The 24,536-nt window shown below is 37.1% G+C and overlaps 1 protein-coding gene across 1 annotated transcript in view; it reads right to left on the reverse strand.

Moving 5' to 3' along the window:
- Phex (phosphate regulating endopeptidase X-linked) overlaps positions 1-24,536 on the reverse strand; it is a 189,115-nt gene that overhangs the window by 145,790 nt on the left and 18,789 nt on the right. Inside the window, exons 4-5 of the mRNA XM_005334811.5 lie at positions 5,842-5,928; positions 4,599-4,825 (exon numbers count right to left, since the gene is read on the reverse strand). Of these exons, the coding sequence (XP_005334868.1) occupies positions 4,599-4,825; positions 5,842-5,928 (314 nt within the window). The remainder of the gene's footprint in view (positions 1-4,598; positions 4,826-5,841; positions 5,929-24,536) is intronic.

The following is a 24,536-nucleotide window of genomic DNA, read 5'->3' on the forward strand; positions in this document are numbered from 1 at the left end:
GGGCACTCAATTCTGATGTATCTTATATTTTTGTGTTTTCTTTCTCCCATTTAAGCCTGTAGCAAATTCTGTGCCATCTTGTCACAGGGGAGCTTTGCCAAGGGTCATTGTATGGGCCAAACTGTACATCCTTGGGATGGGGAAATATCTGCCCATTGGAAGCAGTGTTTTTTTTCTTCATCAAGAGGTACCATATGCTCACCTAACAAGACACTTATGGTGATATTCCTGCCCAGCAGGAGACATTTTTCTTATCCCTGTGGGTTTGTGATAATAGAGAAGCTAAGAACAGTGGGGAAAATAGAACTGGATGAAAAAAAAATAAGCCTAAATGCACTGAGGGAGGAGAGTTAGAAGTGTGAGAGATTTCCTCTAGAGCAGAAGGAGATTCTGTCAACCTGAAAAAGAAGTCAGTGGTTCTTGGGAGCAGAGGGAACCAGTTGGTGTCCCCTAGAACATAGCAGTATCTGAGGAAGAAAAGAGGCCCAGGACCACAGAATCAGAGAAGCTCATCTAAAGGGGCTATTTGGGTTCCAGAGTAAATTTCTTCTCAGATCATCAATGACTGAAGGGTATCCCCATGTCCTAGAAGAAAGTTAAGAAATGGAGCAACTATGAGATGGTGAGGAGTGCCTAGACTGAGGTTCAGTTTTCCAGCCAAAAGGTGTGGTAGAAAGCTTCATGATCAGATTAGGCTGAAATTGCACAACCAGATTTGAGACATGACAGGCATGTCAAATACACAAATTCAGAAGAATCCTTTAATAGTCCTGGGTCATGTTTTAAGAGAAGGGAACCTTTTATCATGAGAGTCTCTTGTGGATTAATATCTATGGTGGGAACTTGAAAACTTCAAGTCATTTAAACTCACAGCAACAGTGCAAAGTAAATTCTAATTTAGCCTTCTTTACACTTTGGGAAAGGGAGACTCAGAACTAAGTGAAGCAATTTGTACAAGGATATTCAGTGAGTAAATTGCAAAGTGAACTGAGACCCTCAATCTCCTCACCACCAAAGCTTACTATTTCCACATACCCATGGCCTTCAATGTTCCACAAAACCTAAAAGGGGTTCAGTGGCTCCAAACGTTCATTTAATGAAATTTTGTTTTTTATAATTTTAGCCACTTTTAAAACTAATAAAAAGCAACACACAAATTCTACAATTTTGGCAGCCACAAATACATTGACTTTGTGGTCAGATTAATTGGGTTTCATTCACATCTCAGAATAAAGCTTCCTCTATCATCTCTAGACACAAGTTTGCACTTTCTGTAACTATATCATGGTTAGGAAGATTATAGATCCATTTTGTTTAGGGGAAGGTGGTTAATTCAGTTGGGTGAATATTCACTAATATAAAATGGCACAGAGACAGAACTAAAGCAAATGTGTGCTATGTTCAAATGCCAAGCAATGCTCAAATACTTCAGTTTGGAACAAGCAGCCATATTGGCAAAGAAGAGCAGTAATAATAAGTACACGAGTGCCTCCTTACATTTGGGAAGTATCTATTACTGACAGTTTAGTGTTTCTAGGATCCATGTAATTGAATATTAAGTATGCAAGGCAAGCTGTTAACATGTTCCTCAATTCCCCATATTTTCTGTAAGCTAGTACTGAAACAAGAGGCTTGATTAGATTCAAGTTCCTTTTTTTTTCTTTTCTTTCACTTTGGCACATCATTGGAGATGGGATGCACTTCATACTGGTATCAAGAAGAACATAATATCTGGTTGTCCTATGTTTAACAATGATATTTGGGTTCAGGTGATATCAGTCTGATCTGTCATGAATGTCCCAAACTGTCACCTAATGGTTTTAGCAGCTATTGGTGATAGTTATCTGGACCTATTCTTTCATCAGGTCTTTTTTTAACTTTATTTATTTATTTTTATATGGTGCTGAGGATTGAACCCAGTGCCTCAAACATGCTAAGGGAGCACTCTACCATTGAGTCACAACTCCAGCCCATCATCAAGTTTTTTTTTATTAGTTGTTGATGGACCTTTATTTATTTTTATGTGGTGCTGAGAATCAAACCCAGTGCCTCACATATGCTAGGAAAGTGCTTTGCTTTACCACTGAGCCATGACCTCAGTCCAGGTTTTTTTTTTAATGGTAACTTTCTAATTCCATTATTTCTCCTGAATTCTTAAGCTGTGATTCACTTAAAAACAAGAACTTAGTTTTATCAGTTATTTGGTTACCCTGAAATCAGTGGAATCCAGAATGTGGAAAGGTCTATAGGTCAAATTATCTACTTTCTTAAACAAATACACATGGTTTTGTAAAAATGAGGGGAACTGCTACAGATTAAAATAGACATATCATAGAGGATAGGAAAGGTAGCAGAATACATCAGTCACTAGTATGGCATTATGTAAAAATGTGAATGTGTAACCTATGTGATTCTGCAATCTGTATTTGGGGTAAAAATGGGAGTTCATAACTCACTTGAAACTATTGTTCGAAGTATGATATGTCAAGAGCTTTGTAATGTTGTGAACAACCAATAAAAAAAAATAAAATAAAATAAAATAGACATATCAATCATATGATTCTTATTTGGAACCCAAATCAAAGACCAAATGGTTTTGATTCGGGTTTTTTTAAAGGACATTTGTGAGGGCTAGGGATGTAGCCCAGTGGTAGAGTATGTGCTATAGCATCTTTGAGGTCCTGGGTTTCATCCCCAGCACTGCAAAATAAAATAAAATTAAACAAAATGGACATGCTTGAGACAATCAGGAAGATTGACAATTATCTGTGTATTAGATACCAAATTATAAAATTATGATCACTTTTGTGGTTGTGATAAGAGTCCTTTCCATTAGATCAGTACTGAAGTATTTATAATGCAATGATGTTATATTTTGAATTTTCTATAAAATGTTCCATTCTCTCTCCCCCAAAAAGAAGAGGCTTAGAAAAGAATAGCAGAAAGGTGAGGGTATTGAAGCTGGGTTGATAGGTACATGGGAGTATGTTTTTCTTTTCTTTTTATTTCTGTGCATATTACTTTCCATAATAAGTCTTTAAAGAAATTAATTCAGTTATTTGATTAGATCTAGATATCACTGTAAAGAAAACAGTTACCATTTGCAATGATTTATCTATGTGTTATTCAACATCTTCTGTTAATCAACAGAGCACATCAACTTAAGTTTCAATGACATACTCTGGTTCACTTCATAATACTGCTGAATGTATTTGGAGAAATATCATATTCTGTAATTAAGGATGATAGTCTTAAAACATAGTTTTAAAAACTGAGAAACCTATAACCATGGAACAAAGGTCACTTGGGTCACCACTATCATTGTATCTTATGTAGCACATCTTATCCTGATGGCATTAGAAGATACCTCAATACTATGCTATCATTCCATCACCCAACATAGAAACACAGCTGTTTCTGGAACTAAGAACTTCCTTCTGAGTAGGTTTGGAATTCTTTCAATGACCAAAGATTTGTATTGAAACTCAGTGTCTAAAATGGAGATCAGAAAGCTATAGGCTTTGGGCTAGCCCTCCACACAGCCAGGTACAAAGGCAGAGATATGTAGTTATGACAGAGTATAGATGGCGGGAAAAGCCTAAAATATGTACTCTCTGTCCCTTTACAGAAAAAAAAAAAGAAGTCCACTCTGATCTAACTCAAAAAATAGACTCCAGAATTTGAACTTTGGAAAGCTGAATTATATTGCATGATGGTAATATACTCTAATGGATTTATACTTCTATGATTTAAATATTATCATACCATTAATATTTTCTGGTTTAAAAAAGGACAGAATTCAGGGGTGAAATCAGTGGTTCAATAACATCATCATTATTAGCCAAAGTAACTGTGGAAGTAAAAGTTAAAAACCCAACAAGATCAAAGCACAAAACAATTTGAAAATATTACTTGAATTTTTACAAAACTCTTTCATTGTTGAATCTTCTGTTGTTGCTACTTTTCTGACAGCCTCCTGATTTTATCAATATGATGTACCTTAGGGCCTGTCCACCTGGCCCACTCCCTTATGGAAGAGATGCTCACTTTTCCAACAACAACAAAAAAAAATGTGACCAGGTACTTAGAACAAGTTCTGCTTGATCTTTTGAAAGGAAGGAGGAGAAGTTCAAATTGAACTAGACAATGAGAAAGCAGGTATGTAGGCATGAAACATTAGGAAAAGGGGGAACAAGGAATCATAGCATGTGTTCTATGTCAGGGGAATGAAGAAGTGAGAGAAAGGACAGAATTCAGAAAGTCTTTCATGACAGTAGAAGACCGACAACCCTCTTCCCACTGGAATTTAGAAACCCCACTCAGATATCTGGAGCAGATATCTGAGGGTCAGATCACAGAACACTTAAACTCACAGGCTTCCTGAAAAGTTGACAAAAGTTGTCTGCTAATGATTTATATTCTGAAAATCTTGTGGGATCTAATATAGATCTAATTATCTACATTCTGCAAATCTACATTCTAATGTTCAACAGAATTTTTACTTCATCATTTCACTAAGGTGGCATGAATTTCTTTCCCTAGGAAGGCGGCCTAAAAAGCTAATCTTGGAGCAAACAAAGAATCCTTCCTGGCTATACCTTCAAAATGTGTTCATTGGATGCCTTGTCATCAGGGGACACATACAAACGGATGAACACAGAATTGCTGTATTGACCACGAAATGTTGCAAGCGTTTGCAGAAGACTGAATTTTCTCTCTGACCAAACTCCTTCAGGACCGATATTAGCTTCAAGTACAGGCCAGCGGAAAGGTGAATGCCGCAGAATGTGGAGCAGTGGCTTGGCATCTGCTTTTTCGATGGCTTCTGAAAGGGATCAGAAATTAAGGGAGAGTTAGAATTGCAAACTGGATTACCAAACTAGAATGCAAATATATCTTCTCAAGAAAAAGTGCCCATAAGGCCCTAACTTGAAAATTCAGTTGTTAGGGAGAGAGAAAGAGAGGTATCCTGGATTGAGATTAACCCAGATACAGAACTCTAACTCACACTTTAATGTGACTGTCTAAATATGGTATTACTCCAGAAAGTTGATGGATGAACCTGTTGGATATTTTCTACAATAGAATATGGGTTTGCTACATTGATCCTGGTTAGACTTATAGTACTTGGTGGTACTAATGCACAATCCTAGTTTTAAAGGAAACTGATCAATAAAACCAATCACTCTGCAATAAAGTGAATTAATGCTCCAGACCCTTGATTTTCTGCCTTCTCCCAGTTTACCAAATGATACCCCAGATCCTAGATCAGTTAACATATTTTCTAGAAGCACTGGATCATTCCTACAACAGCCTTGAGAAAGCAGATCTGGTAAAATGGGTAGCATGTCTTCCAATCTAGTCATATCCAAGATATTGAGAGACAGGTCTGAGGCACACAACAGTGATGCTGGTTAAGCTAACAAAGAAGTCTGTCACACCTGGGAATCTGGATTTCTCTAGGTCCCAACATGTCCTATGAAATATACCAATTCTTCCAAGTATACTTTCTCAGAGCCTCTTTCTCAGACCAGAACTAGCCTGGCTTCTGGATGCTGGTTTTTGTGGGGTTTGCCCTACTGCCCTGCCCAAGTTTTTCATAGAGTAACTGATGCCCAAATAATCCAAGTCATCAAAATAAGATGATTTTCCATCAAGCCAGCCACAGAGATTAACTAAGAAAGACTAGTCAAAATCCAGCCTGAAAATTGCTCCATTCCTCAAATGATACCTTGAAACATTAATAGAATTTTTGTTTTTTTTCCATAAACAATATCTTTAAACTTCAATATAATTCTAAGGGATAAGGGTGGTAAATGTTTGATTTATTTTATTACTCACTCTCATTCATGCAGGATGAATAAAGGATTTTGGCTTTCTGTACGGCTTCAGAGTCACGCCTTCTACTGATTGATTTCTCCAACAGTGCTGGGAAGGTTAAGAGAGGATTCATTAGTATCCATCCACACAAGGTGCCAAGTTGGAGGTCATTAGACAATAACAGTCCTAGTCTCCAGAAAATTAAATGTACATACAGACAACTCTGAAAAATATAGATCTATAAAAGACATACAGACAGAAAAACCGATTCCAAATTGCTTGAGGTTCAAATAAAAACAATTTAACATTTTCTTCTCCCAGGCTGTCCTAACTCAAAAGAAACCAAAAGTTCAATTTCCAACTGAGACTGGACCTTCTGGAGGGGTTAATTTCTTCTGCCACTACACAAAAGGAAACATAATTCATTTATTCAAGAACCAAAAATAACTGAATTTGGTCTCTTGTTTCTGTACCAAGTAATAGTCTCAACGGAGGCAATTTCATCAGGGTCAGATTTCTTAAGATTTCTTCACAGTTCAGCCTCTCAAGGAGGTCACCTGGAAAAAATTTCCCATTAGAAGTTTTATTCAGTGTTGCATAAACATGCTGTGGACATGGAAGAAGTTATTTAGACAGGAAATGGAGAGGCAAGATTGGCAAGCTTACCCAAATTGCCTGAAAACTTGCCTATTTACACATGCAAAGTCTTGGCCATTTAAATGAGGCTATGTGTATAAAATAGCTGCCAAGCCCACCTGGAAAATGATTTTCTATTTATAAGATCACTAATAATACTGTTACATGAATCTGGGAAATGAAAGTTGTCACTGTTGCATTAAATAAGGAAAGAGGAAAGCCAGGACTCAATGAAAACAAACCTTTGCAAAAAAAAGAGGACCTCAAACTTACTTGAGCATATCAATTTTTCAACATGACACCAAGCTGAAAAAATCCCGATGGAGACTGAAGCACTGTGGCACTCCCTATTCCAACTATGTGGAACTGCTGTTGTCAAGGCATTTGGGGAAACAACCTAACAGCCTCCAAAATCACAGTACAACAGATGTTCCTACAGTTCTCTGAATAGCTTCAAGACACAATGTACAATCCTAATCATATTAATAAATAATTACATATTCCCTGAAGAGGTATCTATTTCTAAACTAGAACTTCAAACTACATCTCAAAAAAATGCAATCCACAGCTTCTGTCCAGTTTTTTAATAAGCACCTGAATGTAAAACAAGTCCACATAACTAAATAGATTCCAGCAAGATAAATTAAGTTAGGTTAGATGTGGGCATTTTCAATTATTTCAGCTTGTTTGGTGTTTCTTTCTCATGTATCGTCATAGCAATAAAAGATAAAGCCCCAAAGATAAAGAAAGGACTTTTTTAAGTAAACAAAAAGCTCTAAAATCATATCCACATATATTCCCATTCAAATCAGATCATGTGCCTTTCCACCATATTGCTTACACAAACATTACCATCATTAGACTATTGTGGAGACACATTCAGAAATAAGTGGTCCAAGGGGCTGAGGTTGTGGCTTAGTGGTAGAGTGCTTTCCTAGCACACATGAGGCACTGGGTTCGATCCTCAGCACCACATAAAAATGAAATAAAGACATTGAGTCCACCTACAACTAAAAAATAAAGAAATAAGTGATCCAAATTTCATTTAGGGTTGCAATCATTTTCTGATGGTATAAACATTCCATAGGCTACAAACATGAGTGTGCTAGGGACCAAAACCAAATCACAGGAAAAAAAAGAACTAAAATTATTAAATATTTACCTGAGTATGCTCTCAAGGCATGCCATGTATCACAAGAAGAGAAAAAGAGGACACACATAAGCTAAGCAGGGCAATCCCCAAATCCTAACCATACACAAATACAAATAATTAATGCATGTCAAAATTCTGGTTTCCATAACAGAATTTGGCTTTTAAAATGAATCCAGCCATCACAGTTTCCTTGTAATACTCCTTTCCTTCCCTTCTCCTTTCTTTTTCTCTGTATTCAAACAGGCAGGGGAACATTGATATGCAGACAGTGATGTGGCAATCAGTTGGCAGCATTCATTTTATATATCTCTGAATATGAATTAGTGGTAAGAGGAATAAAATCTAGCCTGGAGAGTTGTTTAATGAGCAGAAAACAAAGCCTTCCTATCACAGGCAATTACTTGAATAATTAAAAAGTCCCTAAAGTGTTGAGAAGGGCTCATGGGTCACCCATATAGGGGAATTTCCAACCTAGCCTGTGTTGTTTCATGGAGGATCTCTCAACATCCCGCCCCCAGTCCTTACCATATTACAACAGAAAAGGAATGGTTGGAGAAGTCCTTCTGAACATCAAATTTGAATATCACATATATTATTTTTCTTTTCCTCATTATGCTCTATCAAATAAAATTTGTCTCAAAAATATAAGGCAGCATAATAGACATGCCAAGAGGATTAGCTTTGAAATCATATAGACTTAAGTTCCAGTTACAGCTGGAAAATGAGTAAGGTCTTTTATCTCCCTAAGCCTAGATTTCTTCATATGTAAATTTGTATAGTAGAATGTACCTACAGGTTTTGGTGAGGATTTTAAAGATTTAATGCACAGGAAGACTTCATCTTAAAATAAGGGGTGGTTTAGACAGGATTATGGGCCAAGTTAATGACACACAAAATTAGAAAGTAATCAAGCTTGTTTCTAGTATTTCCTCCTTAACTATGTCTCTTTTTCTCCTTCCTACTCAGGATATTGGTGGCCAAAGACCTTACATGAGCTCAAGGTGCTGCCACTCTGTGTACAGAAGGACATTTCTATTGTGAAACCTTTTCCCATTCTATTAGAACTAATTTTCTTATGGTATCTTGTGAGGGACTGACACTTTTTCTTTTAATGTAGTTCAACTTGTCCATTTTTTGCCCTCATAGTTGCTATATTTTGTGTCCTATTTTAAAAATCTTTGCTCATCCCAAAGTCATGAAGATAGTTTTCATTTTAGATCTACAGTCTATCTGGTATTTCTTTTTGCACATAATATAAACAGCCCTGCCTTTGTAACACACACCTGTCCTCATAGGGAATGAAGCATGTGAGAATTTTTTTAAAAAATTTTAGTTATACATGAATACAATATCTTTATTTTTTTTTTATTATTTGTTTTTATGTGGTACTGAGGATCGAATCCAGTGTCTCACATGTGCAACGAAAGCACCCTGCCACTGAGCCACAAACCCAGCACAGCATGTGAGAATTTTAATAAAGAATATATTTTTCATCATTACATATCAAATAATATCATAAAAATATTCTGATGTGAAAAACTGGCATTAACAATGGCTACTCTCTATTCAACAGATTATATCTTTGAGCAGAGGCTGGATCACATTCCTCTTTAAAGAACCAGGGCCTAGAGCTTGGCATGGCTGGTATACAGTAAATGTTTGCTAACATGAATTCCTGACAAGGAAAGACAGAGACAGAATTTTTCACCCAACTGAAAAGAAACTATGAGAAGCCACACTGACTACTTAAATATTTCATCTTACGATCAGTATTATCCTTAACATGCTAACATTCTAACTTCCTTTTTTCACATTCTAATCTCTGCCTCTGCAATGATATCCAAGACTTCATCTGTTTTTATGAACACCAGTTCTTAGAATACCCAAGTTTAATTTTACCAATTGCCTCATTTGAATCACTCATTCCCAATGCCTTGCTCTTCTCTACTGAGGTTGGGGGATACTTGGCATTCTACTTCCTTTACCTTCAGCAGTCAAGAGAAAATCATCAGTCCTACTCTCTCAAATCACTCTTCCTACTAAAAAGGGGGCATTTATTGAGCACTCTAGAAGATTAAAAGAAAATTCCAAAAGAAGGCTTAGATTCCTGAGGACTTTATAGTGTCCTGGTTTGTCATGAGTTCAGTAATAGTCATGTGCATGCAGCTCAGGTCAGTCATTTGATGTTTCTGCAATGTGTAGGACCTGCCTGACTATTTTTATTTATTTTTTAATTCCACATGTACAAAGTTTTAGGATATGAGCAAAATTCTACCAAGAAACTTGGGGTTATGCTAATAATGTGAAAGAGGTAGCTTGATCACACAGAAAATCTTACAAAGCTTCCTCTTTTGTGTTCTTTCTCCTGGTCCTGCAATATTTCTTTACCTGCTCTGAAGGGAATCCTCTGGCTGTTTGCTAAGAGACCAGTGAATGCTAGAGCTGTTTGCTCAATTTTTGCTGAATGAAAACAGCAACTGCATTTAACCTTCATATCAATATCACCAAAGTAAATTCTCAATTCCAAATAAATTATGCCAACTCTTCTCCTTTGGAAATTAAAGGGAGTACCCTCTTAATTCTTGTGAAAGAAAGAACATGGGAAATCAAAACTTTAGAAAACAAAATCTATATTTTAAGCTTCCATACCTATATAATGAACAGAATGTTCTCTAGACCTATATATTTTTGAAAGCTTATCATAGCATGGCCTGCTTTCTCCTTTGGTGGTACTTAAAAACCACCTTTGGATGGTCCATGGTTGAATGTCACCTCTAATCTTACTATTTTTAGTCTTTGTTGATTTTCTAGGCTACAGACTTCAATTTGGTTTCCAGGCTCCAGGGTTTATTTACCGTACTAAAAATTTTCATTTTTCTAACTCACACTGCATGGGTATTAAACCCTTATGCAGTTAAATCGGGAGACTCTAAATCAGCTTGCAAAGCCCGTTGTTATTCCCATTAAAAAATAAAATTCAAGTTAACTAAGTCATGGTCTGTGAATCCCATAACCCTCATATTTTTCCACAAATTGTGTGACAGTCAGCTTTACAGTTCTCAGCCCACAGCCAGTCAAGCATGGGATTAACTGAGTCTGTTTGACATACTGAAAAGACAATAAGAGCTGATATTTCTCATTCTTCTAGAAAACTCCCACCTAACTACAGGGAGAGAAACTGTCAGAATTATTTTCTATGTCCATTTTTTATGATCATCTTATAAATGATAATTATTGGATAGCCTCAGCTTAAGAAAGAGGGCAGAGATGATATTCAAGGAATTAAAAACCTCTAACTCATCAATCTAAATCATAGGTTACCAAATAACATAAAAATATCCTCCTTTTAACACAGAAGACCTCTTATCCATAATAAAATCAATTTTATAAAACTGCCAGATACTACAAAACTCTAATGGTAAGTAACTCTTTTATTATGTTCACTTATAAGTGAATTAATTTATAAGGATTACACTTATCAAGGTTATACTTTAAATTTTAGCAATGCTCTTTGATAGCACAGCATTACAGTTAATCTTCTAATATGATATTTTTAACTCAGAAAAATAGCTTTCCTATTTAGATAATCTGTATTGTAAGAGATATTTCAATATAAAGCCTATGCCTAAATTTAAGTAATTAAAATCCATCTTCAGTTTTTTTCTGTAGTAAAAAATCGAGCTATCTTTTCTTCTTGCCTCCTATTTCAACCATCTTAACATTATAAGGCAAAAGCCACATCTGGTTTATACTCCTTGCAATGGTTTTTCCTGAGCAATCCTGATATATCCAAGGACCCAGTCATGATAACATTCATATATTAAGCATTTGCTCTGTGCCAGGCACATTGTACAAGACCTCACTTATAACCCTTATAACCCTAAGAGGTGCATATTGTTAATCCCCCTCTTTAGGTAAAAGCAAAACTGCAAAAACTTATCCAAGGAAACTCAGCTGGTAAGAGTTAGAGCCTGGATCTGTATCCAGATCTCTGACTCCTGCTCATTTAACCCTCAGATACCCAGTAAAATTCCTTTCCTATGAAAGAACAAGGTTCCTAGTATCTAAACCAGAGGGAAGAATTCCTCATGGAATTTCCCAATAGATCCCTCAACTCTAACTGGAAAAAGGAAGGCCCTCCCTGGTTATTCAAGTCTTGTTTTTGTAGCAATGGAATGACTTTGTACCAAGCCATCTATCCTCTTTGCCTTGTCATCCTATGACCAGAGACAGACTCCTGAGGCATCTAGTCAGGGGTGGGAAGCTTGGTGAGGTTGGAGCTTTAGCTTCAAAGTTAGTTAGTTCACAAGGCTTTACTTCACATTATATTCTAGTCTAAGTCAATGGTTTCCAAACTTTTAGGCATCAGAATCATCAGGAGAGTTTGTTAAAGCCTAGATGGCTGGGTCTTTCCTGCACAGTGTCTGATTTAGTCAATTTGGGGTAGGATCCTGGATTTTGCATTTCTAATAAATTCCCAGGTAACACTAATGCTGCAGGCCCAGGGAACACACTTTGAGAACCACTACTTGAAACCATAAGCATTCACCAGTCTTTTATTGTTTGGCTAGAATTTCAAGAAATAGTACTAGCCTAGCTTCCCTCTTCCACTAAGCCTACCCCACCCCAAATCAAGTAAGGAGCTTTTGGCCTTTCTTTGTTCATGTCCTCACCCTATAGCTCCATTTAAATTAAGTATCAACATTCTTTATTCAGGGCTCGAAATAATTCATTTTATTTTGGAGACACTTTCCTTGCATTGTCCCATTTGGGTCTAAGTGACTTTCTCAGTTCTGCCAGCTCAGTTTTTAAAAGTTACTTTCTTAAAAGGGAAATGCAATAGGGGTAAGGGTTGATTATCTGGTTCAAGGAGGCAGGGGAGCCTGCACTATGCCAGGAAGACTTTCAAAGTGAAAAAGAAAAAAATAACACAGGGCATCTATTTTCAATTCCAGCTTATGCCACACCCTAAAAGGAGGAAGAATGGGATAAACATTGCATCCCTGAAATCCTAAAAAATCTGAGCACCAGACTTCTTCATTCCTCCCTCATCTATGAAAACAGCATCAAAACACTGTAAACATAGGTTTAAAAAGCCACTTCCCAACTAACCCCTGTTTTCACTCCCACCTTCTATGAGGAGGTGAGAGATGCAGGGGTTCTATTCTTGGCTGTTCAAACCACATTATGTGGTCAAGGGAGATTGCCCCTCTAGAATTAGGTTTCTGACAGTAGAGGATTAGGGGCAAGGATCTTTGCTTTTCTACCCAAATCCTCTCCCCTCAAAGAAAGGAAGCAATAGAACCTGTGGCAGACAGTAAACCCAAAGGGGCAAAGGGCTGGGAGGACAAGAACTAACTAAGCAGTCTGCCAGCTACAGCCATGGCTTGCCTGACAGACTCTGCTCTATGACTAGATGTGCAGGAATTTCCTAAGTTCAGAGAATCAAGGAGCAACAGAAAAGAGACAATGACCCTTCCTGCTGACCTAAGGAGAAAACAGAGAAAAGGATAATTAATAATGCTTTGGAGTTTTTTGCCACAAGAAAGACAAACTCTACCTATGTTTGGATGCCAAGGCAGAAAACAAATGGGCATGATGGGGCCTGTTGAACTGGTCTGCAATACATCAACTACCACCTCCAAGCCATTCTCCACAGGTAGCCAGCATGCTCTGGCAAAATGCATCACTCATCATGTCCCTTGACATGACATTTACAAATGGCTTCCCATTGCCCTAGGATAGAGTTTAAAATCTTTACACAGCCTACAAGACCTGTGTGCTGTGACTACTGCCCCGCTCTTCAGTTTTGTGTTTTGACCTTCTTCCCTTCCAACTAGGAGCTCCAATCACACTGGGCTTCTTGGGTTTCCTCAAAGGCACCAGGTGGACAGGGCCTTGGTTCCTGTAGCTCTTTCCGCCTGGGTTAAAATTGGAGACATCTGAATAGTAGACCCATAATCTGTGGGGGACAAATTATATGGCTGGATTGGTTTGGGCAAGTCACATCATTTCCTTGACCTTCACTTCCTCAGATGTAGGGCAAAGACAGAAATAAACACGGATGGTTGCCGATGTCACAGAGTTAGACTGAAGAACGATGGTGGAAACAAATGATTCTCTAAAGGAATAAAATTAGTATCAAGAAATGCTCAGGGGCGGGGGCTGGGGTTGTGGTAGAGCACTTGGCTCAGTGGTAGAGCACTTGCCTAGCATGTGTGAGGCACGGGGTTCAATTCTCAGAACCACATAAAAAGAAATAAATAAAATAAAGGTTCATTAACATCTAAAAAATTAAAAAAAGAAATGCTTGGGTCTTGGGGAAGTGAATTTTTGAATTCAGAATAGAGCAGCAGGGATCAAAAGCAGTTCAATTTGGAACTTAATCTAAACAGCCACTTATAGGAAGTGTCTGTTTAGCAAGAAAACTTGTGAGTAGATTTGCACATGTTTCACAAATATCAGATCCCACACCTATCATAACTGCTCATGAATATAAAATTCCCTTCTCATTTTATAAGTTAAAAAGTCCATGAATGTTTTAAAAGTACCCCCCACTATGCAAATATCGACACCAATGAGATTTTCCAAACAAACATATCTTATTTGTGACAAGCTATTATCCAACCAGCATATAATTAATTTTCCTGTTATGGGTAGTGCCTTTTTACAATGTTCTCTTGACACTTTAAAGCAAATAGTCCATCATTACTAATTCATTAAGCATTCACATAGATACTATTAATCACGATGAACTAATGTGGTATTAATGAGTAGGTCATTAATCTGCAATTACAAGCAGATTTCCTAGTAAATTCAAGTTTCCCAAGTTTTTTGAGGAGGAAAGCAAAGAAAAATGAAATGAACAAATCTTTCAGAAAACAAATTAAGGAGAAGAAATTCCTTTCGTGTATTACAAGATGAAAATTATTCTTTTCTTTTTTTTTCATCCTAAGAAATTTTTCTATTCCCCTAATACAATGATATTTGTAACACATAGGTTTTCATCAAAATGATATGATGGAAGAAAAAACTAAAATATCTGCACCTCAGAAAGGTAATGAATTTCTTCCACAACATACTGTGTCCTTAGATGTACAAAAGCTCAGCTACTCAAAATGCATTCTCCAGACTAGCAAACTGCAACCTTTCTAAACCTGCAGTCCCTCAAGTCCCTTCTCACACCTATTGCATCAGGACCTACATGTAAACAAGATTCCCAGGTGATTCATGTGAACATTCTAGGTTGACATGACCCGGACAAAAGCAGTTTTGTGGCTGGAGTGAATAGAAGAAGAAAGTTGGGAGTGTTACTTTTATACCATCCTATACTAAATCCAAAGTATGTGAGGTGAGAGCATCAGGTAAGTCTCAGTCAAATTTTTTTGAAGTCTATAAGCATGGTAGAGATGACAAGCATTTGGGGATTATATGAAATATATTGCATATACCATATTTCATCAATTCTGAGATGAACATTTTTCACATCTTAAGTTCTCTAAAGTTGGAATCCATCTTAAAACCTTCATAGGGCACAGGGACAATGTATTTGCCACTACCCACCTATGACACAAACTTGATAATAGCCATGTTTAGAGTCAGCACTTCAAATGAGTTGGGTACAGAGTGGGTAAACTGTGGCCCACTTCTCAGTATATATCCAAAGGATTTAAAATCAGCATACTACAAAGACACAGCCATATCAATATTTATAGCAGCTTAATTCACAATAGCTAAGTTATGCAGCCAACCTAGGTGCCCTTCAACAGATGAATGGATAAAGAAAATGTGGTACATATTCACAATGGAGTATTAGTCAGCCATAAAGGACAATGATTTTTTGACACTTGCAAGTAAGTGGATAGATCTGGAGACTACCATGCTAAGTGAAATAAGTGAATCTCCAAAAAAAAAAGGAAAAGGTTGAAGCTTTCTCTGATATGTAAAAGCTAACTCACAATAAGGAGGGCAGGGCATAGAATTTCAGTGGATTAGACAAAGGGTAATGAAGGGAAGGGAGAGGGAATAGGAAAAGGAAAGAAGAGCAGAATTAATCTGACATAAGTTTCCACAATGAATCTCACAATAGTGTACATCCACAAGAATGGGGTCCTAATTAGAATAAGATATATTCCATACTTGTATAATTACATCAAAATGGAATCTACTATCATATATAACTAAAAAGAACCAATAAAAAACCTTCTTGCAAAAATCAACTGTTTGCCTTGTCTTCAGAAAGATTTCACTGACAATGAAATAATAACTTATTGCGTTTCCTAAAGGGCCCTCTTGGAGGGAAATCCCTGAGACAAATGGGGAAGAAAAAGATTTTTCAAGAAATATTGAATCACAGCTCTTGAGAAAGAGGACAACATTTTGTAGGAAAACCAAAACACTGATGATTCAATATTTTTTAAAAATCTGGAAAGAAGTATTAGGAATACCTAAACCAATCTTCTTTACTTGTTTTCTCCTTCTTAGTGGATGTAAAATAATAATATATAATAGAAATTAATATTTACATATGGCTAAAAGAACTCCTTCAATGAACACAAAATAGAAATTCCATGTGATAAGAATGCATTGTAGGGCTCGGGTTGTGGTTCAGTGGCAGAGCGCTCGCCTAGCATGTGTGAGGCACTGGGTTCGATTCTCAACATTGCATACAAATAAATAAAAATAAAGATCCATTGACAACTTAAAAAAATAAAATACATAAAAAGAATGCCTTGTATAATAGCTTATTCTTAGCATATGTGAAATAATGTGCATCTTACAGCTGGCAATATATTTGATTCAATAAAATATGGTATTAATTTTGTTGAGGCTGGGGAAGACTGCAATGTTTGTGTATTTTCTGGCTTAATTTTATGTAAAATAAATATAACCAAAAATACTGCATCTAACTAAAGAGTTACTACCTCAGAAGACTCAGTATTTTCACTCAGGGAAATAATAAATATGCCAGGAATATTGAAGCTGTATTTGGATTTAAATAAAAGACGCCAATATAAAAATTATTCCAAATGACGCCAAAGGCATTTTAAGGACAACTGAACCTCTGGGTGAGATGTTTTAATTCCTGAATAGTGGGTTTCACATTCAGGTCTCAGGGGCAGAAATACAAGTTTGGCTGAGTGCGGATCTGGGCGTGAGGTCGCTGGCAAGAGCAGCTTCAAGAACATTCTGAGACACAGTGGGCTATTCAGTCTTCAGACCTCAGCAGGAACCACAATTGCCTCCTTTCCTCACCCAGCACCTCCCACGCATTCCCCACAAGACTTATTTCATTCTGGCAGAGGCCTGCAGCTTTCAAACCCCAAGTTCCTCTTCTCCATAGCTCAGAGGTTCCAGACTGACACCAACACCTTTAACCTTAATTAAAAGAATAGAAATTTATGTCTTAATTTACTTTCATTGGTGTGTATCCAGACCAATGTGTAGATCAGAGGAACAAAAAATAAAAACTCTTTTTTTTCTTGGATTGTTCTGGGGACTTGGCCAAAATGTCGGTAAATGTAAATTGAGAAAAATTAATAAATTAGCTAGGGCATTGCTTGGCATTCTTTAATGTCAACTAGCAAAGCATGCTGCCAGCTTGGTTGTTTTGAAGGGTTCTCATTTCACAAAACTCACAGAACCTTCTCCAACTGACAATGGCTATATTTCTCCACTTGGTTCATTTATGCATCATCTGGTGGGTTGTGGGGTAGGGAAGGAGTGTGGTTAAAAATCCCAGAGCCCCTGCTGGGGATATAGCACAGTTGGTAGAGTGCTTGTCTTGCATGCACAAGGCCCTGGGTTCAATCCCCAGCACCACAAACAACAACAAAAAAACCCACAAAAGAAGGATATGAGTTTACTTTAACTACAACTAAAACTATTAAAATTTTAAAAAAGGACTGGGGTTGTGGCTCAGCGATAGAGCACTCACTAGCACATGTGGGGTACTGGGTTCGATCCTCAGCACCACATAAAATAAAATAAAATAAAGGTATTGTTTCCAACTATAACTAAAACAAAATATTTTTTTAAAAATCCCAGAGCCCAGGCTCAACAAATGGAAATTACAGACCAATTACATCAGAACATCTGAGGTCAGCCCCAGGCACCTGTGTTTTTAAGCTCCCTGGTGATTCCACCATGTAGACATAGTTAAGAACTACTGCTCTTGAACTGCCTTGCCCAGTACAGAAGTCAGCAGTCATGTGCAGCTATTGAAACCTTGGAACACAGCTGGTCCAAATGGAGATGTGGAACCAGGATAAAATATGCACCAGATTTCAAAGATTTGGTAGGAAAGAAAGAATGGAAAATGTCTCATGAATAAATTTTTATACTGATTACATGTTGAAATGACAATTTGCGATATATTGTGTTAAATAAAATGCATAAATTCAACTGATCCATTTTTGCTTTTCCAATATGGCTACTAGAAAACAAAGTAACATATAACTTCCATTTGTGACTCACACTCTATTTCTTGAACAACGTTACCTTTATAGGCCACTATCCATGTGAATATGGATGAATTACTTTGCTTCTCTTAACCTCAGTTTTCACAAATGCCAAATGAGGATAATACCATATTCTTAGATTTTAGGGCTTTCACCAGGTGCTAAGGGCCAAATGCCCTGAATTCTAATTCTGATTCCATTGCCTATTAGCTGTGTGATCTTGGACAAGTTATTGTACTACTTGGTGTTTCCCTCATCTGCAAAACACAATAAATTGTATAGCTTAGAGGCATGGTAGAAGCTCAGTTTAGAGAGGAGCTCAACAAATGGAAAGCAAGGTTATTATTAAATAAGGTCACCTCTATGGAATACCTGGCTCTGTTAGACCCTTCTCTGTGGGATGCACTCTTAGAGTTTGTTTAATTTATTAAAGGCTCACTTCATAGTGATGAGCAGACATATCCTCCATTAGTAGTAAGTCAGGGGAGAAACTGGGATTCTACCACATTGCTAAGGTGCCTGACCCACCCATACCTTCAGATGCAGTTGAAAAGGTCTCAGGGTTGATGGCAAGAACAAAACTAAGGCCATCTAATCTGGGAGTTTGGAAACATAAGTATGAATTTTCAACTCAGTCCTGCCATGCACTTTAGCATACAACCAACTTTTTTTTTCCCAGTGTCCTAATTTTGCCCAATTTGGGGGGTAGTAAAAAGTAAGGATTGCTGGGGTTGTGGCTCAGTGGTAGAATGCTTCCCTAGCATGCATGAAGCACTGGGTTGGATCCCCAGCATCACATTAAAAAAAAAAAACTAAATAAACAAAATAAAGGTATTGTGTCCATCTATAACTAAAAACATGTTTGTTTGTTTGTTTTAAATAAGGATTCACCCTTTTCTCTAAGGCAAAGGAAATGTGCATCATCTGCTTTTGCAACAAAATCTGGATGCCCTTGGAAGTTCTCACAAAAATCCCACATCCTTAGCTCCATTATTTTTTTAATATATTTTAGTTGTTGATGGATCTTTATTTATATGTGGTGTTGAGAATCAAACCCAGTGCCTCACACATAGTAGGCAAGCGCTTTTCCACTGAGCCACAACCCCATTAGCTCCATTATTATTATTATTATTATTATTCCATCTTCTGGCAAGTAACAGCAGGAACATGTGGCTACTTGAACGACCTTTAGGAATCGTAACCACCAAAGCTCACGTGGGTACACCTCCAAACTGTCACCACCAATGCAAGAGACTGTTCTTTCCTTGCCAAATGGTCATCCTCTGTCAGGAAGTGGTTTTTCAAAAATATGCAACCTTCCTGAACAACTGCAAAGTAAAATACACTTGTATATGCCAACCATGCAAAATGGGACCTGGGTGTGGGCAGGTGGAAAAATACCATTCTGGGAGTACACATCTTTCTCAGGATGCACATATCCTGTGTCATTAGAACTTATATTTAGTCAAAAGAATCTAAATTTAGGGCTGGGGATGTGGCTCAAGCGGTAGCGCGCTTGCCTGGCATGCGTGCGGCCCGGGTTCGATCCTCAGCACCACATACAAACAAAGATGTTGTGTCCGCCAAGAACTAAAAAATAAATATTAAAAATTCTCTCTCTCTCTCTCTCTCTCTCTCTCTCTCTCTCTCTCTCTCTCTCTCTCTCTCCTCTCTCACTCTCTCTTTAAAAAAAAATCTAAATTTAGCCAACACTCTAAGTAAAATGTTTCTTTCCTCCTACAACATTCAAGCTAACTCACAGGAAACTTTCATCAAGTGTTGCAATATTTATGCTACAAAAATGCCCCCTCATCTGCTTTCCCACTCCTTTTTTCCATCTATATTCCCATGCTGAAGTGTTCAGCTTCTCAGAAACCTCAGCATTCCCTACCCCAAGTAGAAAATCTTGCAAATGGACTTCATCATTCTTCATCCACTCATTTCACATCTGTCATTTTTCCCCAATAGGCCTGTTCATTCCCTCATTCCAACAAGCCAAGTCATATGTATCGGGCCTTATCCTCGAAACTTTATTCCCAGCACCACCATATTTACAGTCCTCCCAGCCCAGATACACTCCACCCCTCAAAGTTCATCCAATAATCAATGTCTTTCAAGACTGGAAGACAAGCCTGCTTTTTTGTACACCATGTAGTTTATACTTGTAAATAAACCCTCTACTTAGTATGTTATTTTCAATAATTTGTACTGTTTGCAAATATTTTTAACTGCACCATGGCAAAAGCTATATCATTTCTGGTTGGGAATTGACCTTTAACTCCTTGCATTCATGATAGGCATGTGGCAATACTTAGTAATTTCACCTGAAAATATGTTTATTCCATGACATAGGCAATCCCACAAAGCCTATACTTAACTAGTTGAACAGTTGGTATTGGCACAAACCTCCAAACACAAACCTTCAGCTTCATCTAATATCCTTAGAAACACATATTAACTACTGGTAATGTGCTCATTACCCAAGGAGTCTAGACAGTAGACTGTTCAAAGATTTGGGGCTTTGTAAACATAGCTTTACAAAGGAAACCAGGTATTCAGAAACAGTTAACAAAACATTTTCTTTTGTACTGTGTGATTCATAATACACACAGTACTTCATTAACTCATTAAATGACAAGACCTAACATTGGGTCTAACTATAATTTTGAAATAGTGATGCAAGCAGATAACATTTCAAAATACCTGAAACATCTGTAATAGGTTAGAAAAATAACCTTAAGGCCTATTGGTAACAAAGTCACAAGCACTGCTAATAGTACTGGAGTTTTTTGTCAAAGTTCATGATTAATAAAAATGCTAAAGTTCTGTCAAAGATTAACATATCTAAAGGTACATCTTTTTCCTCATTCAAGTCCCTAATTTTATCAAATTGGGGGTCTATGGGCCCAAGTTGTGGATCCCTTAGGGATGAGGGGAAAAAAGAGAAGAAAGGGAAATTAATAGAAAAATTTTAAGTGGCATCTAGAGAGGATCTAGAGCAGCCTAAAATGTCACCAATTCCCCTTTCTTCTTCTCTCAATTTCTGTAGGAGTGATTTTAAAGTCACATAATGCCCTCTCCCCCCATGAATGTGCTCTTGTCAGATCAAAACCTTCTAGAGTTTAGGGTCATGGCCAAGTTCTGGCAATTAAAGTTGGGAATATGAAAAAATACCTTTGAATTTTCCCTCAAAGACTCATGTTGAAATTTAATTGCCACAGTAATATAATTAACAGGGGGTCCATTAACAGGTGATTAGGCCATGAAGGTATTGCCATCACAAATTGATATATTATTTGGGGATTGAGATATCTTGGTTGTTTGCATCTTTTTCTTCTTCTTTCTTCTCTCCTTCCTCCTTCCTCCTTCCTCCTCCTCCTCCTCTCTCTCCCTCTGTCCCCCCTCCCCTCATGCTTTCTTGCCCTTCCACCACCATGTTATGACCCTCACCAGAAGCTAGGACTCTTGGATTTCCCAGCCTCCAAATAAACCTCTATTATTTATAAATTATCCTATCAATGGTATTCTGTTATAGCACCAGAAGACCAACTCCCAGGCTTGCCTTTTTCAGGATCAGCTTCCTCATTTACAGGTATATTGAGACTTTGGGGAAAAAAACACTAGGATTACAATTGTGCTTTTAAAGTTTTGTATCAGTTATTTTTATTTGCTAGGGAGCTAATATTTCTTAAGCATCCACTATCTATCTGTTAAGCACTTTGAAAATGTTGATTTAATTCTTATGAAATTAATTGTAATAATCGATCCCATTTATTGAATCCTGTGCAAAAGACTTTATACTCATCCCACTGAATTTGTCTAACAATATTGACAGATAAGAAACAGACTCAAAGAGAAGTGGCTTGCCCACAGTCACAGCTGATAAGTGACAGAATCTCAATTTTTTTTTTTTCGGAGCCTAAACTTGAGTTACATCCTCTAAGTTCTTATTTTTCTCATCTGTAACTTGTTCAAGATCACACAACCAGGAAGTTCTGGAAGAGTAAAGGCCTATCTCGTTGCCCATAACCCAGTCCTGAAGCCAAGAACATAAATGGGGAATGACAGACAATTCCTCTTCCCCTCCTGTGACTGACCAGCTCCAGTTTCATCTCAGGATGCTTCTGGGACTGCATATGGGGCACCAGGCATAGGAAGAGGGGGAAAAAAGAAAATAAAAGGCACTCCTCCTCACTCAGCCAGCCACCCCAGCACTGCACCCAGCCACACACACAGGGAACATCCTTTTCTCCTATGTATAACAAGTATTTACTGACCATTTCCTATGTTCCAGGCTCTATGCTTGGTACTGTGTCCAAAAATGGACACAGTCTAGTTCTTATGGAGTTTACCATCTGCAGGGTTGGGGTAGGCATAGGTAACAAGAACAAGTAAACAAGCATACAAATAAGATGACTTCAGATGCTTATAAGTGCCACAAAGGACACAAAAACTGAGGGACTGGAGATGGTGTAAGGGACTGTTTCTAATATATGTTAGCTGACCCTTCTCTAGCACTAAAATCCAATTGAGTTTGTTCCCAGATAGCTCACCTTTCTAATGGCCTAGGCAGCACTCCAGAGCAGCACTCTATGGTATAAATATTATCCAAACCACATGTGTAATTTTTAATTTTCTTGTAGCTACATTTAAATAAGTAAAAAGAAACAAGTTACATAATGTTTAATAATATATTTTATCCCAGTATATTTTAAAATATTATCATTTCAACATGAACTCACCTACTTATTGAGAAAGATTAAAAAATTTTTTAATGTCTTGGAAATTTACTGTATATTTTATATTTACAATACATTTCATTTACTGCTAGCCACCTTTCAAGTATTCAGAAGCCATATGTGGTTAGTGGCTACTGTATTGAGCAGTACAATTCTAGAGACTTTATTACAGTGCCTATCGGAGTACTTTGTGATGTACAGATTGTTGTTTCCATGAGGATAATCTTGGAAGCTTTATTAATCTCCATACTTCTATATTCTATGGGTCTAACACAACACCTGTGACTATATATGAATGAAGAAATGTAAATTCTGGTTGCCATTAGCAGTGATCACATGATCAAACAACCTATAAAGAAGCATGACACAGTATACATCAGAGTACGTGGAGAAAGAAATGTAATCCTTAATGATATGGTGCAGCTGCTTGATCAACCCTTACACAAAGTCCACATAATTACTAGAGTTTTGTTTACATGAGCCAGCATATTTCCTTTTTCTTAAGCCAGTTTGAGTTGGGGTTTCTGTTACTTATAATTGAAAACAATTGGTGTCAAGAAAAAAGAAAATGCTCAGTAAATAATCTTGAGTTCACAAATCAGTAAAATCTAAATGTTGTGCATTTCAATCTATTCAAAATCAGTATTTGACAGTTGAATTAAACATAACTTTGCTATGTTCACATATGAATACACCACCAGTGGAACCCACATCATGTTCAATCACAAGTATGGGAAGTTATACCCCATTTATGTATGATATGTCAAGATACATCCTACTGTACCAATAAAAAAATATATTAAGAAAAATACATCCTACTGTATATATAACTTAAAAGAATAAATAAACTTTGGGCTGGGGTTGTGGCTCAGTGGTATAATGCTTGCCTAGCATATATGAGGCACTGGGTTTCATCTTCAGCACCACATAAAAATAAATAAATAAAGTACTAAAATAAATAAATAAAATTTTAAAAAAATTAAAAATCAGTATTTTTCCCCAAATTAAATATCATACAACTCAGAATGAATGTGATGAATAGAGCTAGTATTTATCAACCTTGCCAACTTATTTGTATGAACTACTAATGAAACAAGAGCTACATTAAAGCTATAAAGAAATCAGATCTTAAAATTGAATACTTAGAGCGGGTAAGAGTCAAAAGGACAAGGACATCAGGCCAGGGTTGTGGCTCAGTGGTACAGCATTTGCTTAGCATGTGTGAGGCACCGGGTTCAATCCTCAGCACCACATATAAATAAATAAATAAAATAAAGGTATTGTGTCAATCTACAACTAAAAAATTTTTTTTTAAAAAAGACAAGGACACGCACTGGGGGTGGAAAGGTATACATAAAAAGGGGGGGGGGGCAATTGCCAGAACTACTAGAACACAAGCTTTTATACATGGGCCATTCTTGTGGTCTCTTACTTCATCTAGCTATTTAGAAAAGTGAATTTGTTTTACAGACACATAAAGTCATCAGAAAGAAGTTTATTTATTTCTAGGTTTGAGATGAATATCCCTTAATTGGCAATTGCCAACATTTTTGGACACTTTCTTCCCGTTTGCCATAATCTATATACCACACTTGAATGTATGTGAGTAGGAAAAATGTGAGCAAATGAAACATTTTCAAGTAAAATTATTTCGTCTCACATTTCAAGAGTCTTCAGTATAGCTCAAATCTCCATGCAGCACCCCTGAGCACATACAGTGATGTACTT

The sequence above is a fragment of the Ictidomys tridecemlineatus genome, chromosome X, assembly GCF_052094955.1.
Source record: "Ictidomys tridecemlineatus isolate mIctTri1 chromosome X, mIctTri1.hap1, whole genome shotgun sequence".
Lineage (NCBI taxonomy): Eukaryota > Metazoa > Chordata > Mammalia > Rodentia > Sciuridae > Ictidomys > Ictidomys tridecemlineatus.